The sequence below is a fragment of the Rhinolophus ferrumequinum genome, chromosome 9, assembly GCF_004115265.2.
Source record: "Rhinolophus ferrumequinum isolate MPI-CBG mRhiFer1 chromosome 9, mRhiFer1_v1.p, whole genome shotgun sequence".
In the NCBI taxonomy this organism is placed as follows: Eukaryota; Metazoa; Chordata; class Mammalia; order Chiroptera; family Rhinolophidae; genus Rhinolophus; species Rhinolophus ferrumequinum.
In genome coordinates this window covers 63,808,304-63,818,337 of record NC_046292.1, presented here as the reverse complement: position 1 = coordinate 63,818,337, position 10,034 = coordinate 63,808,304, and the positions used below count along the sequence as shown (strand labels likewise).

General features: G+C 42.4%; 1 protein-coding gene across 1 annotated transcript in view; it reads left to right on the top strand.

Annotated features, from left to right (window-relative positions):
- The first annotated feature begins 1,521 nt into the window (after positions 1 to 1,521).
- The window catches only part of MCOLN2 (mucolipin TRP cation channel 2), a 51,875-nt gene continuing 43,362 nt past the window's right edge, over positions 1,522 to 10,034 (top strand). The window contains exon 1 of the mRNA XM_033115967.1: positions 1,522 to 3,597. Within this exon, the coding sequence (XP_032971858.1) occupies positions 3,521 to 3,597 (77 nt within the window). The 5' untranslated portion in view covers positions 1,522 to 3,520. The remainder of the gene's footprint in view (positions 3,598 to 10,034) is intronic.

The following is a 10,034-nucleotide window of genomic DNA, read 5'->3' as shown; positions in this document are numbered from 1 at the left end:
GAGGAACCTTAAGTGCATATTAGTAAGTGAAAGAAGCCAATCTGAAAATCACTACGTACTGTGTGATTCCAACTACATGACATTCTGGAAAAGGCAAAACTGTGGAGACTGGTAAAATGATCAGTGGTTGTTAGGGATTGAAGGAGGAGGAAGAATGAATAGGCAGAGCTCAGAGGATTATTAGGGCAGTGACTTAATCCTTTAGGGCTGTTATAACAGAATACCATAACCAGGGTGGCTTATAAACAGAAATTTATTTCTCACAGTTCTGGAGGCTGCAAAGTCCAAGATGAAGGCACCAGCAGATTTAGTACTTGGTGAGAGCCTGCTTTCAGGTTCACAGACAGCTGTCTTTTTGCTATGTTCTCACATGGTGGAAGGGGGCAGGGAAGTTTTCTGGGACCTCTTTTATAAGGACACTAAATCCCATCCGTGAGGGCTCAACAATGATGACCTAATCATCTCCCAAAGGCTCCATCTCAAAACACCATCATGTTAGGCGTTAGGATTTAACATATAAATTTGTGGTGGGGGCACAAACATTCAGTTTATAGCAGGTATGTTCATACAGAAACTATTAGTTCATACTGAAACTACTCTGTATGAAACTACAATGGTTGATACGTGTCATTACATTTGTCAAAACCCACAGGCTGCATAGCAAGAGTGAAACCTAATGTAAAGTGTGTACTTTGGGTGATGCTGTGTCGATGTAGATTCATCAATCAGAGCAAATGCAGCAGTTGATAGTAACGAAGGCTATGCATGTGGGGGATGGGAGGATCCAGGAATTCTGTACTTTCTGCTTAATTTTTCTGTGAACCTAAAACGGCACTAAAAATAAAGTCTTATTAAAAATTAAAATAAGAATAATATTTCATGATATGTGGAACACAGTCCCTCTCTTTTGTTTAGTCACATACTGTCTGTGACTGCCTTCACATTATAACAGAGGAGTTAAGTAGTTGCAACAGAGACAGTACATCTGCCAAAGCCTAACATGTTTACTATCTGGTCCTTTATAGAAAAGGTTTGCTAACCCCTGATTCATAAGATAATTTGCTGAAAACTGACTTAGTTTCACGGAAAAATTGAGCTGCCTTCCTATCTGCTACCATATGCACATTTGAAGTACAATGGAATTTGGTATGAAGAATATAACTAAAATATTATAGAAAATGCAGAAAAATATTTGTGACCTAGGAGTAGAGAAAAACTTAAGGTCACAAAAGCACAAGCCATAAGGATTAATATTTTTAATTTTGGTTTCACAAGATCAAAATTAAGAACTTCCATCCAAGGAAAAAATCACAGACAAAGTTAACAAATAGGTGAGGGCTGAAACAAGATATTTATAATGTTTACACTGGCAAGGGATTGACATCTAGAATATACAGACTGCTTGCGCATCAACAAAAATTGGAAAGGATATGAACAATAAGTAAATAAAAGGCACCATTTTTTCTCCTATTTTATTTGTTCTTCCTCCACATAAACTTTACAGTAAATATTGTTCTTGCCTACCTATCGCAATAAACTATTGCATTTTTACTATTAGCCTGTTGTACATTTTCTAGACTTAAAAAAAATCCCCTTTAACATTGTAAATCAGTGAAACTTTCATATAAAGGTAACCTGCTAGAGAAATTCAAGACCTCTGGCTTGTAAGTTTAAAATTCCTTGTTATAGTACACTATAGATCAAAAGTTTCTTATGTTATTTGGTTATTGGTCATTACAAACTTGAGTCAGTGTACATAACTTTTTGTACTATGATATACAGAACAGAACACAGCTGTTTGGAAAGAACAAAGCAGAACACAAAACAAGGACTATTACCACCAGTGAGACATGAGCCAGGATCTTTACCATAGACAGTGACTTTCTGAAAGTGAAAAACTTAACTGTGAACTAATTTACTAACTTGGAATGATTAGATGAGGTACCTAGGAACTAAAATTCGTATCTTGTAGTGTGTGTGATATTCACAATTTTCAACCATCTGATTCCAGGTTTTCCATTCTGACACTCTGCTGCACCTCTTTAGCCTTAATTCCCTCCCACACTCAGGTTAAGTATTTCCTAGAACCTTGCAACTGAGAGTGGTGCTTGGACCAGCAGCTTCAGCAACGTCTTCTAGCTAGAAACACAAAACCACAAGTTCTATTCCAGACCCATTGATTCAGAGTTGGCTTCAAGACGATCCCCTGGTGTTTCATTTGCACATTAAAATTTGAGATATTTGGAGCTCCCTTTTGCAACTACTTCTCCACAAGAAGAAATAGCTCCTTGGAGCGGAATATTTCCTCTGTGTTTCTTTGAAAAGTAACCACACCACACCACTGTGGCACCCAACTTTGGCACCAATGACGACACAAACGGATCTCCCAAGCCCGTCTGTAGGAGTGGGCACCTCTTGATGAAAAGGGCTCTAAAACAACGCATTTTTTGCCTAATAGTCTATGGGAAGTGACTTTCAAGACAAGGTCAATTATGTATGTTTTTATACACGTCACTCTATCCAGCGGCTTCTACTTGGAGACGCATATTAAAATAATTACCTGGCAGAATATTCTTTACCCTAGCTAAACCCTAAGACCATTTACTCACTTACTGATCCAAACAGCCGTGAATTAGGGATTTTTGATGCTGCTGCTACTATGTGAAGAGCAGAGATAGACAGACTCCCTCGGAAAGAGCATGTAGGCCGGGTTCAAACTGCCAAGTCGACGTCACCCTCAGCTGAACATGGCATTTGGGCATATGTTCCCGACCCTCATCTCTTTAAAATTCATGTCCGGTTTCTCACAGGCGTGTTCCTTTCGTGCATCTCAAGGGAGCACTGAGGTGGCGGCTGCAGCCAGGTGCGCCGCCTTGCTGAGTCCTGCGGCGCCCGGGGTGCAGCTCTGTGCCGTCTCTCCGCTACCGCCCGGGGCCACGCGGACGCTCTCTCCCCGCGCAGGGGGACCGCTCCAGCTTCCCCACGCGAGCGAAGGGCGATTTGTTTTTCTTTTCCTTTTGCGCCTGGAGTACTTTCAACATCTGTTAAACTTGACCCTGCCACAGAGTTTTGTGATCGTGCACTTCAGAATAAAAACACACCGGAATGAATTTGTCAGTTTAATGAGAAGCCCTAGAGAGAAAGGACTTTCATATCCCAGTATCCACAGTACCCAGCACTCAGCTTGGCACTCAGTGAGTGCGTCTTGAACTCATCAGAGTAGAAATGGCTAAAGAAATGGACAAATGAATGGATGTAGAAAACAAGGAAAGAATGGAGACATCAAGGAAGGAATGAAGAAAGGCAGGAGCTGCGGAGGGCTGGGAGTGCGCGGCCCCGCCGCCCGGGGGCGGTGTGGAAGGCGTGCGGGCTGCCTGGACCCCTTAGAAGGCGCTTCTCCCCAGCTCTACCTCCGGGCGGACACCCGGGAGGCGGAGCGGGGCGGGAGCCTCCGGCGGGCACCCGCGGCGGAGGCAGGTGCGGCCGTCCCACCTCTAGCCTCAGTTACTGCCGCATCATCATGCCTCACGGCGCGGAGGCACTGGACCTGCCAGTGTGGAACCGAGCCTCAGACCTGTCCTTGGGGCCCCGCCGCAGGTTAGTACCCCAAGCGTGCTCGGCGCCGTCTATCGGGCGCACCATGAGCCCCCTTCCATTCCACTGCCCGTCTCGGGGACCCTGCCGCCGCCCGCTCCCTGGGCTGCTTTCCTCCTTGGGTCTTCCCGCTTCCGCACCTCCGCTCCATCTCCCACCGCCCCCCGCCTAGATCCGCTTCGAGGCCTCCCGCCTCCTGGGGCTCCGAGAGGCCAGCTTGCGACACGTGGAAAAAGTCTCCCAGGAACCTGGGGCGGGAGACGACGAGGCGGAGTTGGTGACTCGGAGGCGGGGCGGGAACGCCTGGCCACGCGCCGCTTTTCGTCCGGCGGGCACAGATTAGCCTTGCAGCCCGGCTGCAGGCTCCATCAAGCGGTGCCCGCGGCACCGGGCCACCCGCCCCGTCTGCATTCCGGCTGGGGTCTGCGTGCACCGCGCGGCTGGCAGAAAGGGTAAGAGAGGAGGGCTAAGAGAAGGTAGCCCGCCTGGAAGGGCTCCAGAACTTCTGGGAGGCTGTCCCCGCAAGGCCGACATGCGTGTGCACTGAAGGCTTTTCCTGCTCTGAATCCCGAGAGCCGTGGAAAGTTTGGAAGACCGAGGCATGGCCTGGCAGGCGTATCCTTTTCCTCAGGCCAGGAAGCCAGAGAGAGGATCAGGTGTTTTCAGGTTAACCGTCAGGTGAGGCGCTTGAGCTGCCTCTTTCAGGATATCGGACTGGAGAAATCCTCATCAAGTGGATGGCTTTACTGTTCTAGACTAGCACTTTCTTGCTGCCTTGGAAACGCTTATATTAACTGCTTGCAGTTAGTTCAATAAGACTGTGCTTTGACTTCCGGAACAAACAGGCCTTTTCCTCATGTGGGAGGGTTATAGTGTGGTTAACCTCAATTTCTCTGCCTTCATGAAAAGGCGTACAGTTCAGCCGAACGTCGCTGCCAGGGGGCCCCACCTCTGTGGTCAAAGCTGCAACCAGCCAGCCACGCAGCTGAGCTGGGGTGATGAGTACAAACGGGCCTTGGCTCCTCTTTCCCTGCTTGCAAAACAAATATAGTGGTGGGTCGTTAAACTTTCTTAAAATAGTAGAGAATTTACTGCATGGCGCTCTCAATATTGTAAATGGACTTAATACTAGCACAGAAAACCAGAATTCAAGAGCATTTACTTGATCTCTGGTTTATTTACTTGATCTCAGTTCTGCTTTCACTGATAAACAGGTTTGTGCTCACGGTGGTATATAATCTTTCTATCTTTTTTCTTGACTCCAGTATTTTTCTTAGCACATTTGCTTCGGGATTTAAACTTTTTTTTTTTAATCATCTCCAGGCAGTGTCTTCAAAAGTTCCCATTCTGACAGCCTGGGAGGACCCACAGTTGGGTGTGAACATAAATCGTTTTTGAAAGGATTCAGATATGAAATATCTCTCTATATGCCTGGTTGGACAATACCATTGGGAAACAAGATTGTGTGTCTTGGTAAACTGGAAATGGAAGACGGGGTCAGTAAGCGAGAGGTGGGAGAGGCTCTCAGTGGATGTCAGGACACACAGTCTGATATGTTATGTTGAAGGGACCAACTACCTCGTTCTCCCCAAAGCGGGAATGTGGACCTCATACTTTCAGAAACTGCTCACCACCTTTGTGATGTGCTAACCAAAGAGTACAAGTCTGGGGGAATCGGGTAGCTTCCTATTGAGTCAGCAGTCCCGAGATTGTAGCTCATCTTCCTCTTTGTACTTTAAGAAGAGTCAGACTTCCACTATTGTAAACTTCCCCTTTTCCTTTCGTAGGAACCTTCCATAAACCAGGTTCAGTGGCCTGGATCCTTTAAAAACAGGCACATTTCCCACACTTCCCCTGACCATTCCCATGCAGAGGCCGTCATAATAGTGCCATTTTATTTAATCTCCTGCACTTAAAAAATTGGTAAATTCCCATGAAGTGTTTAAAGAAGCCTCATTCTTTTCTCCCAAGGAGGAGCATGTCAAAAGTGTTATTTTAAACAAAATAATACATATAAAATATCTTAATGAAGTAAGTAGACTAGAGAGACAAGTTTTGAACAGAGCGGCAGAGAAAACAGAACTGAAAGTCAGGGATGATCGTATTCACATACTAATCTCTTTGGTTAGGTCTTTAATATAAAGTGAAATCCAGGAGAAGACAATTCTTAAAACTTAGTGGAAAAACAGGTGGTCTCTTCTGGCTACAATTTTCAAAGTAAAAATAGTGGCCAAAGAAAACCCCTTTGGGTATGAAAGATAAAAGTGCAATCTTCCCTGAGGCTTGACTGTTATCTTTAGCTGAGACCAGGAATCCAAGGTCTGTTCTAAAGAATGAAATCACCCTTTAGTGAGCTCTTACATCACCTGTTATGGGCTTCGTAGGAAAAAGTAATTTTCTTTTCTTTATTAAACTGCAATATTCTTTTCCATATCAAGTGTTTTAAAGACTTTTTGTTTTGTTTGTTTACTTGTTTGCTTGCTTTGGCAGTCATCTGGGGTTTTTTCTTCCCATTTTCCTCAGTCTACCTGTAGCTGAGCTTTCTTCTCTATTTTGAGCTTGGGCCCCTGCCTTTTCCCTGGTGTGACAAGACAGCTTTGGGGATATGTTGCCAATATTTCTTTACCTTCAGCTGGAAGGACTGCTTTCTTCTTTGGAGGTTGTATTTTATTATCTCTCCTTTTAATACATGTGATTTCAGCTTAAAACATCTGTCAGGCTAATAACTGGTGACTAGAGGCGAAAGATTCTGGAAAATTAATAAATTAAAAAAAAAAAGAACCAGGGAACATGAAGAAAAAAAAAAGATTCTGGAAAATTGTCCTTGGTCTAATTCCAAAAGACCTACAATTTAAATGGTGGGCTTTGAAAGGAAATTGTATCACCTACTGCAACCAGCAGGAATTGCTAGAGATGGGTAAATCTAAGGATTTTCCCAGCTGACACTGTCCAAAAGTAAGTTAAACTCAGTGTTTTGAGGAAAAAATATTAATTATAACTTCTTTTAATTTTACATTGACACAGGGACAGTCAGCAGCAAGATCCTGTTAAATTGGGGACTTACTGAAAATGTTAGAGAAAGAAAAATGGAAGAAAATGCCATAATTCCAGTCATCAGATTCAGCTTTAACTGCATTTGGAATTCTGTATTGCTGAGAAATGAAGAATTCTGTATTACTCACCTCCAACCCAGAGTGCTGATTCTTCAGAATGTGTTTTCAAAGGGAGTGAGGCTTGTTCAGAACGAGCACTTCTAAAATGTGCAGCTCTAGTTCTGCTTTCCTACTGGCCTGAGGCAGCAAAGTGGTGATGGGAGATGATTTATGGGAACTTAGTGGTATGGTTGTCTTTAGGGAAATTCCTGAAAGTTATAGCATGGTCGTCTTGGATGGGTGGCGCTAGTGGACAATGAAAAGCCCCTACAGTCTTTCTTACAGGTGCTTCTCAGGATTAGAATGACCAGTCATTTATTTTCTGAGAGCTCTGCTAGGAAGGTAACCAGGGTTTTTTCCTTTGACTTTTTTTCCCCTTAACTTCCCCTTAATTGGGGCCCAATTACCCCAGAGTTTCATCTAACGGGATCTCTCTCTCTCTCTCTCTCTCTCTCTCTCTCTCTCTCTCTCTCTGTCTCGACGGTCTATATAAAGTCTTCCATCTGCCCTGTGACATTCACCCTGGAGCCCACATGGTCAATGCTGTAGAAACACTGAATTTTAGCCTCTACATTGACCTCTCTTCCTTCACCTTCCATCCACTACTCACAAACTAAGGGCAGGGAGATACTTGATGACCTGATACATATCATTAGACTCTTCCTTTTTGAAATATCTTATTTCAAAAAAAAAAAAAAAGCTTATTTCAAATAAGCTTTTGAAATAGCTTATTTGTACTCATATTAACTCCAGAATTCACATGTTAATTGACAAAAATCAAGAAAATATGGAAAACTTGAAGAAAATTAACATGACCTGTATAATACTACTTCACAGAGAGTACCGAGATTTTGTTTTCCTGGCTATGTGCTTCTAGACTTTTATTATGTCTACATACAGATATAAACATCGACATTTTGGAGAAATGGGCTCTTAATATATTTATATTATAACTTTTAAAAAATTTAACAGTATGTCCTAGACATCTTTAAGTCAATACAAAGTTACAATGAACATTTTTGTAATCATGTTTTTGACTGGTTATTTAAACATTTGTAGTATAAATCCATAAGAGTTTAATTCCTAGATCACAGCTACTCTTCTAGAAAGTTCCTTTCAAAAGAACTATATTGAAGGAAATATCCCTTTTGGTTAGTTTCTTCTTGTTATTGTTTAGCGGCCTGTGAACTCTGAGGGAAGTATGAAGTCCCATTTCTGAAGCAGGGACTTCACGTCCTCCACGTGTTGGATGATCAGAATAGTCAACACTGGAGACATTAAAGTCATCATGTGATTTATCATGACAGTGATTCAAAGAGTGCCTGAGGTTTCTACATATTTGGGTCAGGATTGAAAGATTATCATGGGTTTGATTGTTCCAAGTTTTTGGGCTGGGATTCCCTAAGAAATAGATTTCATTTGTTTTCCACCAAATACAAGAATTTTTATCTAGGCCCCAAGTAATCACAGGGAGCTGAAGTACATCTCGTTTCCAGGATCGAGTTGCATTATTCCCTGAATTTTTCCACATTAGAGAGACATTGGTAGAAGTAATATTGAAGTTACTTATAGCCCATCGATGTGTGAACTTATAACCATCTGAACTACATAGGAAAGAATGTAGTTACATATTTTTAAAGGGGCAAAACCTAAGATTCTGCCTGAACTGTTTAAATTTTGAAAATAGACAAGTTATCAGTAAGAGTCCAGATTTTATTCCCTGTGGGTTGGAAGGACCTTATGCATGGATCTGGCGACAGGAAGATTATGTGTTCTATCAATATTTTTTGAGGTTTGAAAATAAAGAAGAACTTTAAATTCAGCATTATGTTCCTGTTAAGTTTTCTAAGCTTTCAGGGCTCAGGGCCAAGCCACTAATTCTGGCTCATCATGAGCATGGTTAGCTCTGAGGCATATCCAACAGCCAGTTAAATTAGTGCTGTTGGATAATTGTTGGGCAGTGGGAGTGAAAAGGTGTTCAAGGGCCAATAAAGTAGACATTGCAGTAAGCAGACCTAAAAATCTAAGTATTTCATCTCAAAGTTAGACTAAAGAGCTAGGGAAAAGGAAGAATGTTTTCTCAAGAGTTTTGTTCAGCAAAAATTAGGTTATGATAGCAATACAGTCAGTAAGTAAGAGGAGATCAAAGGGAAGACCAAGTATAAGGGTTGCTGGGTAGAGTCATATATGATCGGAGTCTTGGGAGAGCCATCTGCATAAGACGTTGTCTGCTTTGATCCAAGAATGAAAATTCTAGTGGTGATCTTGGATTGTTTAGAGATTTTTCAGCTTAAGATCGCCAATACACTGAAATGACCACTCAGGTGTGGGTGACCTTTTCAAACGAGAAACAAGAATCTAGGAGTCAATACACCTTTATGTTTAGCACCACAGCATTAGTTAGTAATACCTGATATGGGCCTTTCCACTGGGGCTGGAGGGCATCTTTATGGAGGTGGCATTGCCAATAGACACAATCTCTAGGTTGATATCATGATGTTGTAAATCTCCGTCTCCTGGGCATGCACTCGGGGAAGATTGCTCCACGAACTGTTAGTTAGTCTTAAAGGCCCTTATAAGTTTTTACCATAAATCAGGAGGTCTCCATTCAGCAGTACAAGTTCATACATTTTTTAAATTTAATCTCATAGGTCTGCCAGTAATAGGAGATAATCTATGTTTGCCAAAGGGAGCAGATCTTAGATTGAGCAATAGCAAGAGAAGAGCCTTACACCAAGGCAGATTAAAAGAATCTACCAGGTTTTCTATTTTGAGTTTTGGTTATCCTGTTAGTCTGTCCTACGAGATCACAGGACTGGGGATGGTAAGCACAATGAAAATGTAGCAAAATCGACCAGATCTTGTAAACAGATGGTGTAATTTTCCTGTGATATGAGTTCCCTGGTTGCTATGGAGCTCTGAGAGGATTCTCCAAGTGGGGGAAGGTATTTCCTGGGAGTATTTTACTTACTGCTGAGGCTGTGGATCTGTGGCATGAGAATGCATCGACCCAATGAGAAAACCTACAAATCAATATAATACATATTTGTATTCTTGAAAGTGGGCAACTGACTAAAGTCCATTTGCCAAACCTCAAAGGGTCCTAAAGGCAAAGGAAAATGTCCATAGATGTATCAATGAGTTTTCCAGGGTTGTGCTTTAGGCAGATTTGGTATTTTTTCATATACCTAGGTAGCTATCTTTGGAGATGGCTTCTAGTAGTTTTGTTTTCCCCATAAAGCCATTTTTGTCAGTGTTCCAGTGGTTTAAGTAATGTACATATTGTAA